The sequence below is a fragment of the Drosophila persimilis genome, unplaced genomic scaffold (genome assembly GCF_003286085.1).
Source record: "Drosophila persimilis strain 14011-0111.01,24,50 unplaced genomic scaffold, DperRS2 tig00000868-arrow-arrow-pilon, whole genome shotgun sequence".
NCBI lineage: Eukaryota > Metazoa > Arthropoda > Insecta > Diptera > Drosophilidae > Drosophila > Drosophila persimilis.
In genome coordinates, this window is record NW_020825365.1 from 95,316 (window position 1) to 119,568 (window position 24,253).

At 43.7% G+C, this 24,253-nt stretch overlaps 1 protein-coding gene across 3 annotated transcripts in view; it reads right to left on the reverse strand.

Annotated features, from left to right (window-relative positions):
- Positions 1-1,968: 1,968 nt before the first annotated feature.
- LOC6602725 (myocardin-related transcription factor B) overlaps positions 1,969-24,253 on the reverse strand; it is a 50,964-nt gene continuing 28,679 nt past the window's right edge. For all 3 annotated transcript variants that reach the window (XM_026993662.1, XM_026993661.1, XM_026993663.1), the window contains 4 exons: positions 13,998-14,828; positions 13,770-13,910; positions 8,021-8,086; positions 1,969-6,754 (listed from right to left, as the gene is read on the reverse strand). In XM_026993662.1, coding sequence (XP_026849463.1) covers positions 2,376-6,754; positions 8,021-8,086; positions 13,770-13,910; positions 13,998-14,828 — 5,417 coding nt within the window. In that variant the 3' untranslated portion in view covers positions 1,969-2,375. The remainder of the gene's footprint in view (positions 6,755-8,020; positions 8,087-13,769; positions 13,911-13,997; positions 14,829-24,253) is intronic.

Here is a 24,253-nt window from a genome sequence, read left to right on the forward strand (position 1 = left end):
TGTGTAAAAACCTGTTTGTCTGGGAACATCCTGATCTACTGATATTACATCAAGTCGAAAATGTTTACTATTCTGTCTGTTATACCCTTGCAAAACCTTATATCATAACATTAAAGATCTGAAAACATTCTTTTTGTGTGTGTGTTTTTTTTTTAAATGAATAAGTTTTTTATTTACGCATTAAATTCTTGCACATGTGCACAGTTATCATCAATATATATGTATATATGTATAAGTATATCGGTATATCACTTGTTATGTAATTATAGACTTTAAATCTTTTTTTTAGATTTCTATTCCCTTTTTTTCTTGTTGTTTCTCAAAAAAATTACACACACGAGTAGTTTATGACGTGATTGAGTTTATTCTGTATTGAATTTAAATGAGTATCTATTTTAAACGCAACGCACAAAAAAAAAGTTCAAGCCAACATTAAATTAGACATAGTATGTATTTATTTAATTAAGATTTAGAATTAATCAAACAATAAGTTTAGTTTAAATGGTAATTAAGATTGCTGCTAAAAATAAACTTATTTTTTAAATTAATTCATGAATTCATGTTTGTTATAGTGGAAACGTTTTTCTCTAAGCTTTTCTCTTTTGAAGTGCGTCAATTATAGAATAATTATTAATTGAATATAGTACGGATATGAGTACTTTAGCATAAGGTTTAAGTATTCAAATATGAATCGAGTAATTAGAGTGGATTATTGCAGATTTGAACAAGTGTCGAGTGGTTGGTGAATGAGAAGTGGCATTTTGTGTGGGTGTGTATGTGTGGATGCCCGGAGACTAGAAACTAGAGCTAAACGTAGACGTACGATATATGTGTTTGCCTATATATATATATATGTATAAAAAAAAAATATACTTATACGAATACGGGGTTTGTGGTTTTCATTTTAGCAATTTTTAATTGTTGAATTGTGTGTGTGTGTGTTGACACTCGTTTTCCTTCTTTAAATGTGCCCATTGCTTAACTCATATTTTTGTATTATAATTTATTTTATTGAGCACAACACTCAAATATATGTCCGAATGCTTGGCATGCCCTTTATTTGAATATACATTTAGATTTACAAAATACACTTAGCCGAAGGGGGTGTGTGGTTTTATCGGGCGGAGGGGGGTTACAATTACATTCCGAACTTCCTTAAAAACTGCTAGAAGTGTGCGTTAAGTACACGCCGCTTTTAGGATCGAAACCCTAAGAAATATATTTCTTAATTTTACGTTTTAAGAAATTTGATTAGAATTTATTTAAGTAACGGAATTTGCTGAATGCAAAAAAAAAAAAGATATATATCTATATGTATTGGCTAATTGGCTTTAAAGGCTTTACAAAGTTATTTTTTAATTTAAATTTAGATTGGTTTTTGTTGGTTGTTTCGACTACATTTTTAAAGGCTTGTTCTTTCCTTGCAGGAAATACTTATTAAATTTATAATTTCATTTTACGCTTTCAACTAAAATGAAGCCTTGCCCAAAACCTTGAATAATTTAATTCATTTCATTTTAAATATAACTTAAAACAAAATTACTGAATGTGTTTTCACTTGGGGGGCGGGGGTGGTAGTTCTCATGTGATCTTATGTTATCTGTTTTTTTTGTTTTGCTTCTTTTCTTTTTTATGGTTTGTGTTTTCTGGTTTTCTTTTGGCCATTTCCTGCATCCTCGCTCTCTCTCATTCATGCTTTTTCATCCTCCGCTCTGCCATTCGCATTCCATTCTCGCTCTCTCTGTGTCTATAGCTTTCATTTTTTTGTTTTTTAGTTGGTTAGATTTTTACTCGCATTATTTTCAGATTGGAATGACCTTCATTAGAAACATGTACTTCTTCTTTCTTCTTTTTTCTTCTTTATCAATCTTTAGAATATCATTAATTTTTTGCTGTTTTTGTTTTGTATTTGGTATGGTTTTCACTTACGTTTTATTAAAAGTTTTTAATCTTTTTCTAAATGGTTGTTTTTTTTTCTTTCTTTCTTGTATTTTTTGCTTCTTAAGGAAAGGGTGCGAAAGTATGGTGTTATTTTTGTTTTGTTTTTTTTTGTGGAGTGTCACTCCCCGGCAATTTTGCTTGGCTTTGTGTTTGTTTTTGTAGTTTTTGTTGGAAATAGTAAAGTTTCGAAATTTCAACTGACGTTCAAATGTTTTAAATGCATTTAGAAAATAAATAGGATTTTGTGTGTTGGTGTTGTTGTTGTTGTTTTGTGTTTCGTGTTTTGGGTATATGTTCTTCAGGAATTATATATTTTTTGAGAATAGTGAGCACCACGCTGGATTGTGTTTGTGTTTGACACGGAACGAAGAAACTTGTGGGATGAGGAAATGAAAGTTCTGCACATGCGCCACGTAGCTCTATAAAATGTTGCATCAAACAGTGAAATCGCCGGCTGCCCAGTTCATCTTGTAGTCATCCATGTTGAACAGATCAAAGATATCGCCGCTGGCATTAAAGGCATCGACAGCCCCACCGCCAGAGTCGCCCAAGACACCGCCTTCTACTTCTCCTCCTCCGCCCTCGCTATTGGCCATGATGGTCGTCGTTGAGTACTGTCCGCCATGTGATCCCGCCTCTGGTTGTGTGACGGCTTGCATAAAGGAATTGAGAGTGCTCTCAAAGTCATCGCAGTCCATGGGCGTGCCATTGAAGTGACTGTTCGACGAGGAGCTTGATTCCACAGTCCCATTGCAGTGGCCATGGGGACTGTTGCCGTTGCCCGTCACATGCTGACTGAGCTGTGCCACAAAGCTATCCGCATCGAAGTCCACATCGGCACACGGATTGTTGTTCAGGAGTACGCTGTCCGGGCTGCTGGCTTCGAGCAGCTCGTTGATACACGGCTGGAGGCTGGAATTGAGATCGCGCCGCAGGCTGTTGTTGTTACCTTGGGGCTTGGGGGTGCAGTAAGTGTTCGAGTCGTCGCCCATGTCCATCTCTAGCTGCTGCGACATCAGCTCCAGCAGCTCGTACTCATCAAAGTGATTCAGCTTAGCGTCCGGACTGTTGGGCTTCTCGCTGCCGCTGTGGCTGCTCTTTGGCGGCGTGCTGGGCGGGGGTGTTGCATGGTGCTGCTCCAGAAAGATGTCCAGCGTCTTGGCCACGCTCTCGGCGTCGATGGCCGTCGTGTCCGGCTGCAGGGGCGATCCCATGTCGATATTCTCGACGAAGCCGTGCTGCGTGTGCTGGCCACTGCCGAAGCTTACGTGCGAGTCATTGGTGTCCATAGCTATGTCCACCGTGGCCACAGCCGACTGCGGCGTCGCCGGAGCCTCCAGCTTAGGCACCACTGGCACGATGCTGGCTCCTCCCGCAGCTGTGTTCGGAGTGGCGGCACCGTTGAACATGGGCAGCTCGGGAAGGGGCGTTAGTGGCGTGATCGGATCGAGGGCCGCACTCTCGGGCAGCTCTCCCTGCTTGATGAGAATGTCCAGGACATCGCTGACCTGTTCGGACTTGATGCCCGCCGATTTGCGCTTCACTTGGTTACTCAGCGGAGCTGGAACGGGCCCTGGCAACGTCAACGGCGGTGCCGGCGAGTGCACAGGCTCCTCCTTGATCTTTACAAGCGGCACCAGACCGTTCAGAGCCGCTGCCTTGCTGGCAGCTAGCTGCTTGGTGGCCTCCTCATACTGCGGTGGCGGTGCTGTCGACGGTTTGATGTCCAGTTGGATGAGTTGCTGATGGGGATGTTGCTGTTGCTGCTGGAAGTGTGAATGCTGCAGCTGCGTGATAAAGGACTTGGCTTCGATGGGAAAGACAATGCTGGGCAGGGAGTTGGTGCGTTGGTGCCCATTCAGCAGCTTCTTGGCGGGCGCTGCAGCAGCTCCTGTTACTGCTGCTGCTGTGGTAGTCGTGGTCGTGAGGCTGATATTTCCCAGTGTATGAGCCGTCATGTGCTGATCATCGAGTCCCACAAGGAAGATGGTCTGATTCCCCTCGTTCCACAGCAGAAACTCATTGTTGTGGTGTGGCGTTGCGGCTGCTCCTCCGCCTGCTACTACTCCTGCTGTCGGCGGTTTGCTTGCCTGCAGGATTGTTGCAGTCGTTGTGGTTGTTGGTTGCACAGTGGCAGCAACATGGGATTTCTTGGCCTGATTCTTGGGTGGAGCGTTTGGTTGATTGTTGTTGTTGTTCTGGTTGCTGGTGTTGTTGAATGGAATGAGTACAGTTTGTGTCTTTTGCGTGAGCAGGCGCACCTGCTGTTGCACCTGTTGTTGCTGCTGTTGCTGTTGCACCTGCTGCTGCTGCTGTTGCAGTGCCTGCTGTTGCTGTTGCTGTTGCTGCTGTTGTGCAGCTGCTGCAGCCGCTGCCTTCTGCTTCTGTATTTTGGCCTCCAGCTGCTGCTTTACCACCATCTTCTGGCTAATTGGCGGCGGCTGGCTGGGATTCGTGCTAATGTTGCTGCTGTTGGCGTGCGACGACTTCTTGGCTACTCCCTGGGCCTGCTGATGGACTCCATTGATCTTGGATGCCCCCGCTGCTGCCTTCATTGTCAGCTTGGTCGTTATGATGCTCTTTTCCACGTGCTGCTGCTGTGGCAGCATCGTAAGCGTCTGTTGTGGCCCGCCATTCGATGCGGTAGTTGTGATCAGGGTGATCTGCTGAGGCGGCAGGGCATTCACCACCGTCTGATTCTGTTGCTGCTGCCGCTGGCGTATCTGCTGCAGTTCCAGCTGCGAGCGCTGCAGTTGACGCTGCAGCTCGTCGATTTTTCGCTGCTGCTCTCGGAGCAGCTCTTCGTTGGTCAGGATAATCGTGGCAGTCTGTGGCTGCTGTGGCAGGATCGCCATGGAGTGTGTAGTGTCCATCTGTTGCTGCTGCTGCACCACATCCATCTGCTCGTGCTCCGTGCTGGCTTCGGACGACACCAGTATGGTTGCGGGTGGTGGAGGATTGCTGGTTTCCATCGCATCGCTGATGGTGATCACCTCCGTTGTGTTGGCGGCGGGAGTGGCTGCGGCATTGCTTTCCAGGGGCTCCAGTGGCAGGTACGGCTTTAGTCGCTCAATCAGATGCGGCTTCGGTCCAGAAACTGGGAGATTGCGGCGCTTCAGATGCTGCTTTAGGTCGGAGACCTTCATCTTCTCCAGCCGCGTAATGTCCGTGATGCAGGCGCTGCTGGTGGTAGCGTTTGACTCTGCGTAGCTGGTGACCGGACTGGGCGGTATGGAGGAGCTCACGGACAGCGCTGGAGATGGAAGTGGCGGTGGATGCTGCAGCAGCACTGTAGGCAGCACCACAGATGTTGCAGCAACTACTGGTTGCTGTTGCTGCTGTTGCTGATTGTGGTGGTGGTGTGGTGTGGCTATCAATGATAGCATCGGAGGTGTGGGCGTGGCCGCTGCCGTAGTCGTGGACGTGGTTAGCATGGCAGCATCCCCAAAGTTCAGTGGAGCTCCGCCCACACTGCTCGTGATGGATATGGTGTTAGGTAGGCTGATCGGAGCTGGAATCGGTGCCGTTTGGGAGGAGGCTAAAGCTGGCACTGTTTTGGTCGTCACCGTGATGCTGTTGTTGTTGCTACTGGGAGTCAGGGGCGGAGCCGGGGTGGACGCTGATGCTGCCGGGGCTGCTGCTGCTGTATTGGACGAGGGCAGTATGGACTGATTTTTGTTAAGGTTCTCCAGAAACTTGAGCAGGCAGTTCTGCTGCTCCAACATCAACTGGTAGGAGGTCTCCTCCGGCTGCGTCTGATCCATCTTCTGGCCGGCGGCACTCGGGGGACCTTTGTACTCGTGGAATTTAATGGTACGCGCCTTAGACACCGGCTTGGACTTGGACTTTTTGCGATTCTTGTCCTTGCCGGGGGCATCAGACTTCACGGAAACGGGCTGCAGATGCAGCCGGGTGATCGCTGGCGGTGGCGGTGAGGCAATGGATGACAGCGGACTCAGGGTGGAGGTGCTGCTGGAGGCCAGGGAGCAGGGCGACGCAAGCATGGGCATGGGCAGGAACTGGTTAACGCCTCCCGGGCTGGCCGTGGGTCCGGCCACGCTCTGGCACAGCTCCTCGAACAGATTAGCCGTCTCCGCCTTGACCCTTACGATGCTGGCCATCGGCAGCGGTGGTGGCGGAGGCGGTGGCGGTGGCACTGATGCAGGTAGCACCATTTTCTTCAGCTGTGGTTCCTGCTGTTGCTGCTGGATGATCTGCGGCGAGCTGACCATCAACTGGCCTCCACTACTGGCCGTGTGCATTGTCAGGGCCACCGTCACAATCCCTGCAGAGGCAGCTGCCGCCTGCAGCACATCCGTGGGCGGTGAGGGTGCTACGCCTGCTCCCGCTGCCACCATAGGCGTGACGACCATGGCCTCATCGAGACGAGGCGGCGTCTGTCTAGTGTCGCTCTCGGAGCTGAGCGAATCCTCATCAAAAGTCACATAGCTGTGTGGATGCTGTGGCCTCGTGAGCAGACCCTCGCTGGTGGCCTTGAACGAGACGAGGCCCTCCTTCACGATCTTCTCGATGGGTTTCTCCGTGTGCAGGATGTTCTTCTTGATCAGCTCGAGGGGTCCCGGACGATGCTGGATCTGCGAGTTGAGCTGGTCGGCGAGGCGTGCCTTCTTGAGCATGCGTTGCTTCTCCGCCAGACTCGGATCGATGTGGCACTCATCCTCCTCGAGTATATGACGCCGCTCCAGATCCTCGCGATTGGGCCGCTGCTGGATCTTGGCCTTCAGCAAATCGCTGGTCTTGGCTCGCTCTAGTTGCTTGCATTGTTCGTGGATGGCGGGCGAGGTTTTCAAAGCTGTTTTTTTTTGTGTTTTTTTTTTTGAAAAGATAAAGGATAAACGAAATTTTAATTAAATAAATAAATCAATGCCCAGAAATATAAAGGCTGAAGGGCCTTGACCTCAATTAAGTAATCTATTTTGCTGGAAAAACAAGGAAACGGAGTGACGGAAGAGCTTAAACACCTCTTCCTGGGAAGCAGAAAAATTCCAAGGAATAGGAACGGTCTTTTATCAATAGGTTCTAAAGCTCTAAAATAGAAAGCTTGCCTAGGTTTGATACGCAGAAAAGGACTACTTTTAAGAACATATGTACATATGAGTCGGATCCTAATAAATTCTCAGTTTATTTTGCACAAAAGCACAAATGTGCTCGTAGCATGCACGTAACAGAATATCTGAGTAAGGACAGCTGCTTCCCGCCACATTTAATTCAAAATGTATGTGCAATAAATTTATTTTTTGAGCAATTTTCAATATATATGTTGTTACTCATAGTTTGTCAAACATGTTAAATACACAGGGGTGCATCTAAGATTTCCGTCGTTTTACTTCCGCAAAAGTAAGTGAAAACAGGAGCCTATCTGAATGTATAATTTCATCGTGTACCCACTCAGTTGCCTGCAGTAATGAAGTTATTCGCTTTTTGACGTGTCACAATGGAAACTGGACACATAAGGGTCTACATATGTGAAGTAGCAGAATGGTTTCTATGGTTACACACACAGAGAGAGAGAGAGAGAGAGAGCTTTTTTGTTTATCGGCCCAATAATAAGGATATCTTTAATGCATTTTTTGACTAACTAAATAAAAAAAACTCTAATTTTCGTTGGTCTCTGTTTAAATTATTCCTTTTCCCCATTTGAATGCTGAGAAGTTAGGCCATGGATTTTTCTTTTTATTCTGTGGGAAATCTATTATTCAAATTAAAATTTACTTTCACTTTTGTTTGGCGTTCGAGAGCTTTGAATTAGTTTGTAAATTTTAGTATTTTTGCTGGATTCCTCTTCAGGGCAGAGCAGGGTCATGCAGGGTTCTCTCTTTTTATTTTTCCTTCATTCTGTTGAAATTTTTTGTTTTACTTTTTTCTTTTCTTTTGGTTTTATTTTGAGGCTGTTCATAATTTTGAATGCCATTCAACTGAAATATATTTGCATATCCTTTTTGGCCGAAAGCAGATGCTTTGAGCCAAATAAGTGGGGTTAATGGGGATTGTATCGATCTGTGGACTAGCTATAGGGAGATTCCCTGCCTCTACACCCCAAAGCCCGTGTAGTACTTACATGGTATGATGCCCTGTTCGACCAACTGCGAGTGGGGTCGTCGCACCATGAGCTTCACTTTTAGCGCTGCAAAAAATATACAAAGATACAATTTATAGCATGTATGTACATACATATGGAACATTCAACAAGTTGAAGACACACACACGCACATACAAGCATAAATCAAACATAAATTAACGCAGAACAATGCCAGATGAACAAAAAACATTTCCGCTTTTTTCTCCATTCTAAAATTTTCACAACGATAATGCGCAAGGCGCACGCAATAAATGTCGAGCCAACAACAACACATAAAAGGCAGCTACAAATGGGACAAAAAAAAACAAAGGCGGAAAAAAGGAAAACTTTTATTATCTTTATGTGCGGGCGATGATGGTATGAAGAGGGCCGTACACATACATACATATATACATAAATACATATACATATATATTTGCCATAGAACTTTTCAGAGAGAGAAATAGAGTAGAAAGTTTGTGCGTGTTATGCGGGAAACAGGCCGCAAGAAAAAAGAGACCCCAAGGTCTGGGTCCCCGGGGCGTATACGTAATAATCTGATTAGATTTTCGCTGTTTTTCGGCCTGGCTAAATGACAGATTGATGTCAATTAACTTGGCGCTTCAGTCGATGAGACGAGACACTGCCGAGACCGAAAGAAAATCGTATTGATTTTGCGTGAACGGATTTCACTTAAGATCCAATTTATATTATGAACGAAAACAGTATCAAAAAAATTAATCAGCTAATGGGACATTGGTCCCGGGCTGATGAACAATCCGCTTCAAACTGGCTGCTGTTGCATTTCGTTAATGTAATTCTGGTCCAGGCTTTCGCATACAGCCTATTGTCCGAAATAAAATTATCTTCAATTAGCATTCAAGGCTGTACCTATCAAAATGTTTCACAAAATGGCCAACGAGTCATATAATTAAAGCGAAATAATGCGAATTAAGGATAAATCAAAGATCTAGGCGCAGGGATAAGTCCAGAGTAGCCAGAAATTGAAGATAGAAGTCGCAAAATGAAATGAAAACACAAACAAAACCCAAAACCCCAAAGAAGCAACAACAAATATAAAGAACATGGAATATGGTAGGTGGTAGGTCGATGGTAGCGCCCTGCATTATGGTTTTCCGTCTGCGGTTTAGGGTCAAATTGCATTTCCAGACCGGGACCCTGATCTGCGGTTTCTTCGCGCACTCGTAAGAGCCATATTTTCTCAGCAGAATCCCAAGTAAATGGGTTGGAAATTCATTTCAGGCAAATTTTACTGTCTCAAGCAACAGACGACAAACGAAACATTTGACGCCCCAACAAAGCCGACATCAAAGTGACGATGACGTTATTAAAGTAATTTAGGCTCTTTGTCGGAAATCATCATACAAAACACGAGGAGGAACGTTGTGAGGAAGTCGCTGCTGCGACCGCAATTCTACATTTATACCCGATACATAGTCAGTAAGGCTCTCCTCCGAAAGCCGGCGTTAACATTGCACTACAAAGAGGGCGTGCGAGAAAGACAAAAAAATCAGTCAGAACGTGTCGTCGGCCGCTGCGTAGCCGCAGCCAGATTCGGCAATCTGGTAGATATGGTCATTCTCTACGAATGTGTGTGTTTATTTTTCTTATATCTTCGAAATGGTGGATGCGAAAAATTTTCGTGTAAGGGCGGACGGCGGCGGGGCGAAGTTTTGAAATATACTTGTAACAGTGACATACTACAGAGGTCTGGATACAAAATGTCGTTGCTCTAGCTCTTATAGTCTCTGAGCACTAGGCGCTCATAGGGACGGACAGACATACATGGCTCTATCGACTCGGCTATTGATGCTGATCAAGAATACATATATGTACTTCATGGGGTCGGAAACGCTTCATTCTGGACGTTACACACATCCCCTTTCACCACAAATCCAATATACCCCTATACTAATTTTGAGTATCGGGTATAAAAACGCAGAATCGTTGAGAATGACTATATCTTCTAGACTGCAGAATCTGAGCCAGATCTTATTATTATAGCCAGAATGATGAAAACAATTTCATTCTTTCTCGATGTCTTTCTCTAACACACACGTTTCATGGTCGGAACGCGTAGATCTCAGAGACTATAAGAGCTAGAGGAACCAAATTTGGTATCCACACTCCTGTGATATCGAACCTGCACAAGTATGTTGAAAAATTTCAATTCAATTTACAGTGGCTATGCAGCGCCCGACGACATGTTCAGACACATTTTCTGTCTCTCTCGCACGCACTCGTTATCGCTCAATGTAGCCATGCTATGACTATGTTTCGGGTATAAATGTAGAGCTGCGGTCGCAGCAGCAACTCACAACGTTCCCCCTTGTTTTGAGTATCGGGTATAACAACAGTTAAGCGAGCCGCCAAGGCGCATAATTGTCTCAGACAGACGGAAAAGCAGGGAAGACAAAGACACAGACAGGGGGCGCAGCTGTTGACTGAACGGGGGACGCCCGATTTTACGATTGAAGTGTGCCACACAAAAAATTACGCAAAAACGAGGTGGAACGTTGTGAGTTGCTGCGGACACCGCAACTCTACAGTTATACCCGATACTAAGTCAGTATGGCTCTCCTCCGGCAGACGGCACTAATATTAAACGAAACGACAAAGAGTGCGTGCGAGAGAGACAGAAAATCAGTCTGTGCGTGACGTCGGGCGCTGCGTAGCCACTGCAAATTGATTTGTTCCTGTTGGCTATAAAAATTATCTGATCTGATCCAGACTCAGCAATCTGATAGATATGGTCATTCTCTATGATTCTGCGTTTTTAGTTTTCTCGAATCTGCAATATTGTGGATGCAACAGATTCTCGTCCTTTGTGGGGGCGGAAGGGGGTGGGGCGAAATTCTGAGATATACGTTTTATAGTGAGATCTAACAGAAGTCCGGATACCAAATTAGGTTACTCTAGCCTTAATAGTCTCTGAGATTTGTGGATGCCCCAGATTTTCGTCCTTTGCGGGGGCGGAAGCGGGTGTGGCGAAATTTTGACAAAATTTGGATACCAAATTCGGTTGCTCTAGATCTTATGGGTTCTGAGATCCTTGAACTCATATTTTGCAATTGGCAAAACCGACCATGAAACCTGTGTGTTAGAGTGAGACAGAGCGAGAAAGAGTGAAATTGTTTTCGTGATTCTGGCTATAATAATTATACGATCTGGTTCAGATTTTGCACTCTGTAAGATATAGTCATCTTCTACGGTTCTGCGTTTTTAGTTTTCTCGTATCGTCGAAATTGTGGATGCCACAGATTTTCGCCCTTTGTGGGGGCGGAAGTGGGCGGGGCAAAGTTTTGAAATATTTTTGTAGCAGTGACATATCACAGAAGTCTGGATCCAAAACATCGTTGCTCTAGCTCTTATAGTCTTTGAGCACTAGGCGCTGAAGGGGACGGACAGACGGACAGACAGACATGGCTCAATCGACTCGGCTATTGATGCTGATCAAGAATATATATACTTTATGGGGTCGGAAACGATTCCTTCTGGACGTTAGACACATCCACTTTTACCACAAATCTAATATACCCCAATACTCATTTTGAGTATCGGGTATAAAAACACAAAATCTAAGGTTACCCGAATCGTTTCATACCCTTCGCGAAAATGTTTTGGCCATGTAACTCACACACGCACACAACCATATCTCGATGACGACACAGTCGTCATCCTTGGGGAATTAATTATGCGCGAAAGTTGTTGCTGCTTTGGCTTCTAAATCTTAGATACTTCGACCGACGGACCGACCGACCGACTGATTGGTAAAAACAATATCATAAATTCCAAATTAAACACATAAAAGTTTTTATGCGTACGGCGTAATCAAATTGTGTAGACTTTTTCCACCGACACAACAATTTTCTTTTTTCTTTTTTGTTTGTTCGTATTTTTGCGGTTAGGCAGCAGTGCCCACCCCCCCAACCCACCACAGTGCTGACCGAAAGGCGAAGGTCAGGTAAACAATTCTTGAATGTGAGAGAAAATGAGATAAAGAGAGAATGGGTCGAGTTGGTAGAGAGCCTCACAGAGATATATATTTCTATATATATTGTATTATAACATCGATTACGTGATCGAACGATGGCGTCTTTTGCCCAGTATCAGTGCTAGAGAAAATGTATGAAATGGCAGCCAGGGATCCAGAGACAGTAGGCTAAATTGGAGAGTAAATTGCTATAAAAAAAAGTAAGGGGTTTCTTAAGAAACTAAATAGTTTTCCAAAGAACTTTCAAAGAAAATCAAGCAAATATTCACATGAAAATGTCTTGCTTTGATACAATGTAACCTTCTTGCCATTTCCATTGCATCGTGACAGTCAAAAAGGAGCCTCTGGGCTGCACAATGGATATGCTCTAGCCACAACCACTGTGCGACACACAGGCAGTGAAAATGTGGCTCCTGAATCAGCAGCCCGCCCCCTCGCCTCCCCCTCTAGTGACTCCTGGGGTCGCGTGTACCGTGTTTATTTGTCAAAAAATTTTGCAGCAGCACCGACCGACACCGACACCACCACTGCCGTCGACGCCCCATCATTGAATGTGTGTGTCGGCCATGTGTTTATAATAAATTCTTTGGCAAAATGTTTACACCCAACGGGACTGAGAGGCAGTGGCAGGTTCTAGCTGGTGGTTGCGTCTAAATATGCAGTTTATTGTTAGGTAACTTTTTGGGCGCCTGCCGGAAACATTTTGCCTGCCCCATTCTCCCATTTCGGCCTGAAAATTTGCCAAATAAATACGAATTTCGTACTTATTTGTCAGGGTCAGGCGGCGTAATTGAACTTCTTTCGTTTTTCGTTGGCCTTTCCGGTTAGATCCACAAGCAAACAAAGCAAACAAAAAAAACACAAAAACAACGAAGGGGAACATTGTGAGTGGCTGCGGCGACCGCAACTCTACATTTATACCCGATACATAGTCAGTATGGCTCTCCTCCTATAAAATTGATCCGATCTGATCCAGATTCGGCAATCTGGTAGATTTTGTCATTCTCTGGCTTAATCGACTGGGCTATTGATGCTGATCAAGAATATATATACTTTATGTGGTCGGAAATATACTTTTTACCACAAATCTAATATACCCCTATACTCATTTTGAGTGTCGGGTATAAAAATGCCATGCAAGTGGTGCAGGCGACACGAGCTGTCAGAGCTATTAGCGAGTATGCATCCCCAAACCCCAATCCTCAGCCTCATCCCCACAGAGAGACAGACAGATCCAATGGCCCGACGGCTGTCATCTTTTTGGCCATTCAAAATTAATAAGAATATTTCTCTTCACTCGAGAAATGCCACCGAAAATATGTAGGCCAGGCCGAGGAAAAACTGTTGACAAAATAGAGAACATTTTTCAGTCTATGAATGGGTTCCCGCTGCGTTGCTGTGCCGTGCCCCAAGTGTCTGCCTGTTGCGCCTGTGACAGCTTCATTAAAACTTGTAAATGCGGGAAAACGCTCTCTAGACGGTGATGCTGCTGCTGATGATGATGATGATGATGATGATGATGATGATGATGATGATGATGATGATGATGTGGAGGATGTAGCAGCATTTATGACTAACCAAAACAAGATGACAAATGCCAAACAGCCGCCACAAGATGGTTCTTTTGGCGTGGGCGTGGACTATGATCTAGGGCCCAAAAAATAATGCTTCTTTTCCATTCAGAGCATTCAGAACATTCCGAACTTTCAGAGAATTTAGGGGGCGTCAACTCACATTCTTTGTTCTTGTCCATGGCTGGCTGCAGGGGACTGGAATCAACGATGGCCTTTGGTGGCGATTGTCTGGCATCGTAGCAGTCCGAATTGTTGCCATCATCGCTGCTGCCCAGAAATGTAGCATGCAGTCGCTGCTCACCTGGAAACAGACGCAGACAGAGAGAGAGCGAGAAAAAAGTCTAATAAAAAGCATAACCCAAGGAGTTTCCAGAAGCCGGGTACTCACCCTCTGACATATCGTCGTAGGCCTCGTGCAGCAATATGAAATCCTGAAAGGAGTGCTGCAGGGCTTTGCCGCTGAGCCTGGTGGCCAGCAGACCGTTGCAGGCAGCGCTCGAGATGAGCTCTACGGTGGTCAGTGGAGATGTGGATATGTTGGCAAGCAGCGAGGAGCTGCCACTGCCACTGCTGCCGCTACCGCTACCGTTGCTGCAACCGCTGCTACCACTGCTCAGGCTGTGCAACGAGGCGGACTTCACCAGTTGGCCTAGCTTCTGGCAGCTGTTGCTGTTGCCGTTGTGCGTCTTTTGGGTGGCCTTGAGCGTCCGTGCCAGCCCCTTGGCGGGCGTCGTGGAGGTGGATTTGTTGAGGAAACGGCTTGTCGTCGCTGCACCAACACCACCACCACCGCCACCACCACCACTGGAGTGGGAGCTGTAACTGCTGCTGCTGCTGCTGCTGCAGCTGCTCAGGCTGCTGCTGTTGGATTTCTTTGAGCAATTGGAGCTAATGGAGGAAGCAGGCGATGCAGAGCTTGAGCTGGAATTGTGGCTCAGTATCGCTGTCTGTTGATGCTGCTGCTGTTGGAGTGTATGATTGTTGTTGTTGCTGCCGATCTTCGTGTCTATGGTAATGGGTATGACACTGTGAGTGGCCACCAATTGGTACTGATGGTGCTTCTGGTGCAACTGCAACTGCTGTTTGCTGGCTGCTGCTGCTGAAGAACCAGTGCTGCTCTGAAACCAACTTGGAAAATTACCCTTGAGCGTGTCAAATAAATCCTGATCGAGCGTTAAACGCCACGATGCAGGTCCTCCGTCCACGCTGTGCGTAGACTCTGGAAATAGATCAAAGAAAATCGATTTCGATTAGTACGCGGGGGATTACAAGTCATAACATTTAAATCCATTTAAAGTTTTTTTAAGTTTTAAAAACAGTTGTTTTTCTAGTCGATCATTCAAAATGTATACCAAAGAGAATAGAATATCACAGACAACGTTTTTTGTTTAGAGGAAGGGCCTGGGTAGGCAGCAAAGTAAAGTCCCGTTGGTTACTCTTTAGCTTAAGGCAATGTCTTGCATTTGCGAGAGCGAGGCCTCAGAGAGAGAGTCACCGCCTCAGCTGAGTGCAGCGCATTGTTGCTGTTGTTGCTGCGAGAGCAAGTTTGTAGCGCAGTTCGCCAAGGAAATAACATGATCGGACATGTTGTTGTTGTTTTTGTTGTCTTTGCTGAGAGAGCTAAATAAGTATGGAATTGCTGAGAGGCAGTAAAGGAATTGCGAGATTGTGTAATTGCGTGAAAGGAACAAAAGATATGTAAGACAAAATGCCAGAGCTGGAGCCAGCCCAGAGTGCAATAACAATTTACAATTGAAACTCATTTCATTAGTTTTTTTTACTTGGTTTGAACTTAATGTTAATTAAATATACACTCTCTTTACTCCTCACTAACTTTCGTCCATCTCTTTTAACAAATTTATTTATTCTAATGCTTCACCCTCTGCCTTTGGTTGCGCATGGGCGGGAGCTTCTTCCTCTTATGTGCTAGTTATTTATGCAAAACACTAAACGCTGCCAACTAACCTAGTTAGTGGTACCACCAGCCAGCCCACCTACACCTTTGGCCGCATCACAATCCATTCACTATTCGCCATTCGTCCCTCCTGTTGGGTGGGGGGCAAGGAAAATTATTTTTTTTTTTAATTCTTTTCAACATCTTTTCAGTAGTTCTCTCTTTTTGTATCTTTCGTTGTATCTATCTTTGTATCTCCCTTTATTTTATATTCTTTTTTCTGTTTACGCAGTTGCCGAGTCCAGTGTTTTCCCAGACTTTTTATGGAAATTTTTTTGGCTTTAGAATAGCACAAAGAAATATCGGTGGTCGGTGGATGGGAGGTGCATATCGAAAAGTATAATGATTCGCAATTAAATGCCGCGCCTGTGCCTGAGCGAAATGATTTAACTGGTGGCGACAGTAATGCGAATTGCGACAAAAAATCTTGGCACGCCGCTTTGGGCGTATTGCATCATGCAATCATTGCCCCAAAGCGGACATTCCCAGACACGCCTCAACTTATGCAATAATCTTTATTTTAGCCACTTTTTCGGGGGAGTATAAATAGTACGGCTAGAAAAACGGTTTAGAACCTTTATAGAGATTTTGTGATGGATGGAAAGGACAGGACAGGACGGGACAGGACAGACGGGACGAGACGAGACGGGACGGAATGACATGCACTTGTCAAATGTGTTTTTGTTTTTTTTTTTTTGTTATTTTTGGCAATTGGTCTTTTTTGCTTTTTCCTTCCACTTCGATTGTTATTTCTGTTGTTCGGAACTTAAAAAGGTTCTGCATACATTGTTGTTGCGGCTATTAATACCGTGTAGAGGACGGCCAGCAGCTGTTTCTCCGCTCCTCACTGTCTCCCCCACACTTTGCTGCTGCTTCTGTGACGTGGGCGACTGATGTGACACTTTCATGCTTTCAGTTTTTCTACTCGGTCGTTTGTTGATTTAAACTAAATTTGAAATTGCAATGCAAATAAATAGATAAATATGCCGTTCTCTGTGCGGCGCTGCTGTTGCTGTTGCATTTATTGGTCAGTAAAGCAGAGCGCCAAACAAAAACAAACAAACATGCACCACGCGACGCGACGCCACCCACCCACACAAACACTTTTCTTGCTGTAGCATAGCTTTAATGCTTGTTGCCCCACTCTGTGTGCATGGTGGCGCGACATGTTGTCCACACGCAGGCACATGGCCTGAGACCGTACCACCAAAGCCATTGCCAATTCTATTTCTGTGGCAGGCAGCCAGCAGCAGCAGCAGCGAATGCAAGTGGTTTCTCTTGGCCACAACACAGACACACACGTCTCCAACTTTCACGGGCTGCAAACACAATGGGCAGGCGACTCGCGATAGGGGATAACGCCTTGGTCATTAGAATTAGTCAGTTCTCGCATGAAATAGCAAAAACTCACACACAATGGGAAATGAGAGTGAAAACTTACTGATCCGTTAAAAAAAAACAAAAACAACTAAGGGTATACCAAAATAAGAAGAAATATTCATATTTTTCAGGCAGAAAGTCCACAGATGTTTTGCAGTTTTGTACAAATAATCATGAGCTAACAGCAACGTACATAAATACAAATATATGGTTATCAATTTAAATTAATTGTATTAAATGAATATTCTATGAAGAAAAGGGCCTTACACAGTTCGGGCTGTTATGGAAATTATAAACAAAGACAAGGACACACATCGAACATTTGATGATAATCAATAGAAGAACATATACCTACACATTCCCCCAGATACAGTGAGAGAGAGAGGGAAAAAGCTAGGGAGAGTGACAGAAACAGGTGTACTTTCTCCTGTTAAAAGAAAAAGGTTTGAGGCGTCGTCAAAACTACATATAACCTTGAGGGCATGAAGGCTTGAAGCTCCTGCCCCTTTTCTGCAGATACACACAAGGTAAAGGTTCATTCAATTGGAACAGTTGTAAAACCGAGAAAGAATGATGCGTTTTAAGGTATAGAAGCTTTAGATACCCTTGGATTTCTATTAATCTAAAGTAAATAGTGTTCTTAAAAGTTACGTGAGGCTTCCTAATGTTACATAAAATCATATTTGATTTCACAGTTTGGCTTAAAAATATTTATGTACTTCCTTTTCTGTATAGAGGATATCATAAAGGATTTGTAGCGTGAGCACTTAGTTTGATTTCACGGCCGAAGAGGCCAGTCCCAGGGTCTAAGCGCTCCAAGAGACCAAAACTAATCATTCACTGCCAGGAGCGGAGTTCAGCTCACCTCCAAAAGTGTGTATTTCTCCATATGTGTCGGTGTGTGTGTATCTGTGTGGCATCGTTACTTCCAGAGAAAACATCAATTATGCATACGGCTGGTATGGCGGGTACGGGTAGATATGCTGGGAGCTATACACGAATCAAAGCGCCCTAAAGTATGCTACAACATTGACGTGGCCTTTTGTTGGTGTAGTGTGCCACATCACACCACTCTCTCTGTGTGTGTGGGTGGGTGTAGCTTCCTTTTTGGCCAAGACACAGGAAACAGGATGCTGTGAACGTTCAAATTCAACATAATCGATGCTTGTCGTACGAGTGCTCGCATTTAACCCAGCCCGGCAATTTGTTGGCGGCTTCATAAACATTTAGTTTTATTTCCAATTTACCTTCTGGCCACGACTCCAAAAACAAATCGTACTATCCACTGATATCCATGACTGCCCGTGCCTCCTCTCTCTCTCTCTCTGTGACCAATGAAAAAAAAGAGCAATCCAAGATATGCGACATTTACATATTCATTTGAATGCCAATAACAGCTGCAGCAGCAGCAGCAACAGCAGCAACATCGCTGCTGACAGCTTCGACAAGTGCGAAGGAGGATTATGCAAGCGCAATGAATACCAGAAAAAAAAGAGAGAGAAAACACAACACATAAGAACAAATTCAAAAAAACAACAACTAATACTCATAGCCGTAGCCTCAGTGCCATGTGTCGCTGTCTGTGAGGTGGAGGAATGGGTGTACGGTACGCCATGATACAATAAGATACGAATACGAATAGTACTCGTGGATAATCCGCTAGGGTACAATGTGTATAAGACTTCAAATTGAAACGTATATTTGTAAACAATACGCAGACGTCATAGACGAAAACCGAAAACCCATTTAGATGTGCACAAGCACACAAGTACATACGAGAGTACACGAGTAAATCCAGAAACAGAACACTATTTCGAACGGACTAGAAAAACACTGCTGCGACCGCAGCTCTACATTTATACCCTCCGGCAGACGAGTCGTAACACTGAACGACAAAGGGTTCGTGCAAAAGAGACACAATATCAGTCAGAACGTGTCGTCAGGCGTTGCGTAGCCACTGCAAACTAATTTGTTCCGTTTGGTTTTAAAATTGATCCGATCTGATACAGATTCGGCAATCTGGTAGCTTTGGTCATTCTCTATGATTGTGCGTGTTTATTGTTCTGGAGTCTTGAAAATTGTGGATGCCACAAAAAGTGGAGCGAAATTCTAAAATAAACTTGTAGTAGTGAGATCTAACAGGAGTATGGATACCAGATTTGGTTGCTCTAGCTTTAATAGTCTCTGAGATCTGTGGATGCCACAGACTTTCGTCCTTTGCGGGGGAGAAAGAGGTGGGGCGAAATTTTGAAATACACTTGTGCAGGTTCGGTTTCACAGGAATGTGTATACCAAATGTGGTTGCTCCAGCTCTTATAGTTCTGAGATCTAGGCGCTCATTTTTAGCGATAGGCACAGCCGACCATGACACGTGTCTGTTAGAAAGAGACGGAGCGAGAGATAATGAAATGGTTTTCTTCATTCTGGCTATAATCGTATCATTGATCTGGTTTGCATTCCGCGATTCTGTGTTTTCGCTTTTTCTCGTATCTTAAAAATTGTGCATGCCACATATTTTCGTCTTTTGGGCGGGGCGAAGTTTTAAAATACAGAGTGTATTCCAGTGACATATCATAGAAGTTTGGATACAAAATGTCGTTGCTCTAGCTCTGATAGTCTCTGAGCACTAGGCGCTCATATTGACGGACAGGCGGACGGACGGACAGACAGACATGGCTCAATCGACTCGACTATTGATGCTGATCAATAATATATATCCTTTATGGGGTCGAAAACGCTTCCTTCTGGGCGTTACACAAATCTAATCAGAACAAACCTAATATACCCCTATACTCATTTTGAGAATCGGGTATACAAATAACCAGAAAGAAAGGATTGAGTATACCTATTTTTATATAGATACACTTGCATATAGGGGCATGGAGAAATATAGATAAAAGAAAGATAGACAGATAGATAAAGAGGTATATATTAAAATAGTGGTTCCAGGCAACCGAGGCGCACTGCCGCATGATGCGCAACACTTAGATACATACATATGTGCATACAAATGTCAAGGGTTTGTTTATTTTGTCAGCCAAATATCTTAGAAAATAGAAGACTTAACCCATGCGAAGGGCGCTACCGCATAACGCGGGAAACACAGATAGAAGATGGAAGCAGAGTTACAGATAGGACAAAAAAGATTCAGTCCACAGTTGTAGACTAGTTTTTTTGACCAACAAAAGCTTCCTTTTTCTACCTAGACACCCGTTCAAAGGGTATATTCAAATACAGATTACATTTCGCCAGAGCCAAAAAATCGTTTGGCGATTGCCACAGCGCTGTGTTGTGTGCTGTGCTCTAGCCGCGTTTCATTTCATTTCATTTTGGTCATAATGCTGGAAACGTGTTTTTCCACTCGTACCACAGAGCAGGCAGCAGACAACAGCCACAGCAGTCATCAAAATATACGATATATATGTGTGTATATGTGTATGTATATATGCATCTATGTATATATAATAAAATAATCTATGGCGAGGCGTTTTATTTTATAGTTTTTAATATGCATAAACTTGTATTGCCTTTTTGGAATCCGTATTGGCTCGTTGTTTGCCAGAAATTTCGCATGTTATCGCCGCGTTTGACAAGTGTCAGGTAGCTCTGGCACAATGCAACAAACAGACACAAAAACAAAAAAAACAACAGACTTTCAGGAGCGTGTTGTATTTGTTGCTTGGGTGTGGAGGAGGGAGGCAGGCAGGCGGCGCTCCAATTGGCATTGAAAATGGAAAATATTGTTTTGGTCTGATCTGCCAAGTGTTTTTTTTTTTTTTTTTTTTTTTTGGGCTCTGTCTGGCTTTATCAATGGCAAATGGCATGAGTCATGTGGCATGGGGGAGGTGGCGATTTATGTAAGTATTACGAGTACTACAACATATGATTTATTCATTTGTTGTTTTTTTTTTTTTTTAATAACAACAAAATAACAAAAGAGAAAATCATATTCCATGAATTCTATTGATTATTTTTTTTAACATTTCAGCTGTTCTTTAATTGTAACTATTCATACACCTCTCAACCTTTAAATATTCCGAGGACTGATGACTTTTCCGTTAACAATCAGCTTTAGCTCTTACTTAAAACTTTTCAGAAGCTTTAACTTTTGTTTTTGCTTTAAAATTACACAGAAATTAAGTATTTTTTTCTATAACTCACAATTGATATTTCCACAGATTTCAATGTACCCTACCTCAAGAAATTTCATGACATTTTCGTTGCTTTTCTATTTAACTTTTTGTAAATCACCTTTTCCTGCCTTTGCACTTTTTCGCCACTTTAAACAATATATGTTTCCACACTTTTTTTATATTTTTGTATCACTTTTTTTCAATTGATTTCAACGCTCAAGTGGGTATTTTCTTATCATTTTTTTCTCGTATATTTTCGTTTGCTTTTTGTGGGGATTAAATAAAAGACTGGCACTTTTTAATGCGGCGGTTATCACTGTTTATGCCTCAACGTAATCGCTTAACTGAATCATTATCAGTCTACAAAGAGAGTGCGAGAGAGAGAGAGAGTGAGACAGAGAGAGGGAGACAGCGAGCGGGGGTGGGGTAGGGGTGTAGACAGAGTGAGAGAGAGAGAACAGATATCGCCCGTCTGGCATGGGTAGCAGACGCCGGTATACTGAATGAAACCTGGTTGAGCGATGGTTTCTGGGAGCGCGCTCCATGTTCGAACAGACGTGACGTCGTTGTTCACCTGACCGATTGATTGATTTAGTGAGTGGTTGAGTGAATGACTCAGGGACTGATTGACTGACCAACTGACCAAATGAATGAGTGGGAAGCGACTTAACTGGCATTACATGACGTTTCTCTTTCAAACAAAACCGTTCTGTACTGTTGACATATTTACGCTTCATTGGCGTTGATTGTTTGCAGCACCCCGCCCCGCCCCGCCCCTTCATGTTGCTGCTTCAGCCTCTTCTTTTTCTTTGAACAATGGCTGCTAATAAGCCTGTGCCCGTGCCCGTGCCCGTCCCGGCCTTTAGAATTGCAGTCTGCTTTTTCAGAGTCGAGTTCTCCACTGAAATTGAATTAAAAGCAGTTTTTGTTCAACTGTTGCATGCAAATGAGTTGCAGCAAACGTCAACAGTCGAACAGCCCAACAGTCCAATGACGGCCTGCCAGTGGTGGCTGCTACTTTGTACCTGATCCCCACACACCCCTCCTGGAGCCCTCCTGGGGCTCTTCTGGCTGCTGCTGACGGACATGTTTTGTATACAAAACTCGCTCCTCTCCCTCCCTCTCCCTCTGTGACGTTGAATTTTGGCCTTTTATAGAGCCTGCACTTGCCTCATGGTAACACTTGAGAGGACACACACTTACACACTGAAAGGGTGGCCGGTTTTAGGCCAAGAGAATGCAATGATTGAATTAGAAGTTAATATGTACGGAGGACAGACAGACAGTTGGATACTCCTCTGGTGGGTTCGAGGTGTGAAAAGTGAACTTTCGTCATGCAACATATGTATGTACATCTCAGAGTATCTGGTGGTAGCAGTGTTCTATCTACAGTTCCTGAAACGAGAAACCTTTCTTTCCTATAAATATAGATATGTTGAACCAAGATGACCATGTTGCTGCTAACCGCTCTCTAAGAGTATATCTCTCTCTCGCTCTCTATCTCTCTCTCTCTCTCTCTCTCTCTCTCTCTCTGTGTGTGTGTATCTGTGTCCTCAATTAAAATTAATTATGCCCAAACGATACGCTCAATAAAAATTTAATTTGTGAAAATATGAGCCAAGAAAATGAGCCACACAACACACTCACACACACATAGTGAGGGGGAAAAACTGAAAAATGTGACATTTAAGTGCCAGAAGGAGAAGAAGAATCATCATCGTCTACGAGTATCAACGACAAGTCACATACACACACAATAATTGAAATTGAATTTTCAATGATAGCAAGAAGAGACATTGCTGCCACCCGCACCACAGCACTGTGCAACAGCAGGCAGCAGATTTTTGGCAAACTATTTATAATCCCAGAATCAAGAACGTTTTCTGGCTCCCTGGTTTTTTTTTTTTTTTTTTTTTTTTTGGTTGGCAACAAACTGTGGTTGCCAGCAGCTCGAGTTGATTATAGGATAATATATATTTTATTCTCAAGCACCAATTTAACCAATAGATTCTCTAGATATTTTCCGCTAATAAACACTTGAATTCGGGAAAATCTGTTGTGCATTTCCCCACCCGCTTTTGGGATTAAACCTCAAAATTTCAAATACAGTTACACTCACACAGAGTCCCACACTTAAACACTCACATACAAAAGTCTACAAATACGAATACGGCCATGCTGCGTGCCAAGTGGAAAATATTTCGCAAGTTTTTCTACACACCCGAAATTTTGTTGCTGTTGCTTTTCTAGCGGCGACTACACGTTTATTGTGTGAAAAATACTATAGAAATAATAGGGAGCAGAAGAGACAGGAACGAAGAGCAAACAGGGTGAGGGGGAGGAGGGGGATTTACAGAGGGGAAGGAGGGTAGGCAGTAGGAGGTGCTGTTGTGATTAGTTTTTATACATTTAACTTGCTGTTGTTGGTAGTGGAGCCGCAGAGGCACCTTCCTCTAGAATCCCTATACAATCCATTGTTGCCGGCAAAACAAAAGATTGAAATCCCGCCACAAGCGTTTGCAACACTAAGATACCCCTTAACGGAACTCTATCGACAAGTAATGACTCTCAAAGCTCGTTGCTCTGGCACTGAGAGGACAGGTGTTCAAACAGCCAAGCGAAATTTTTTGTATGCATTGTGTCAGTAATATTGAGCCGATTCCAATTAGATTCTGCAACTTGTAGACAAGATGTAGATCATAAAGATTCTACATTTACGGCTTTCTTGTAACTTTACGAAATAAATATACCCTTAAAAACCAAAAGAAATTGCAAAAAAAAAAAACAAGGCATAACCAGCAACAAAAACAACAAAACAATGAATAAAAGCAAATGAAACTGAACATTTTTTGGCAAACAATTCAGGGCTAAATATTTTGTTTATGTGTTTTTATCACACGCAGAAAATGCCTGCCTTGCCACGCCACGCCAGGTAAAGTAAAAGCGACGACGGGGAAAAATCTAGATAAAATCAGAAAATCTGTGAAAATCTAGCATTACTTGTATCATGCCGAATCAGATGATATTTTGAGGGGAAGTTGTGGTAAAAAGAAATCAAAAATAATTGGATTGTTTTCGCCGTTGCGCCATTTCCTGTTTCGAGAAGTACATAGATAATGAAAGAGACTACAAAATAATATAAGAAGATTCTTTCGCATTTCATTAAGACATTTTTCT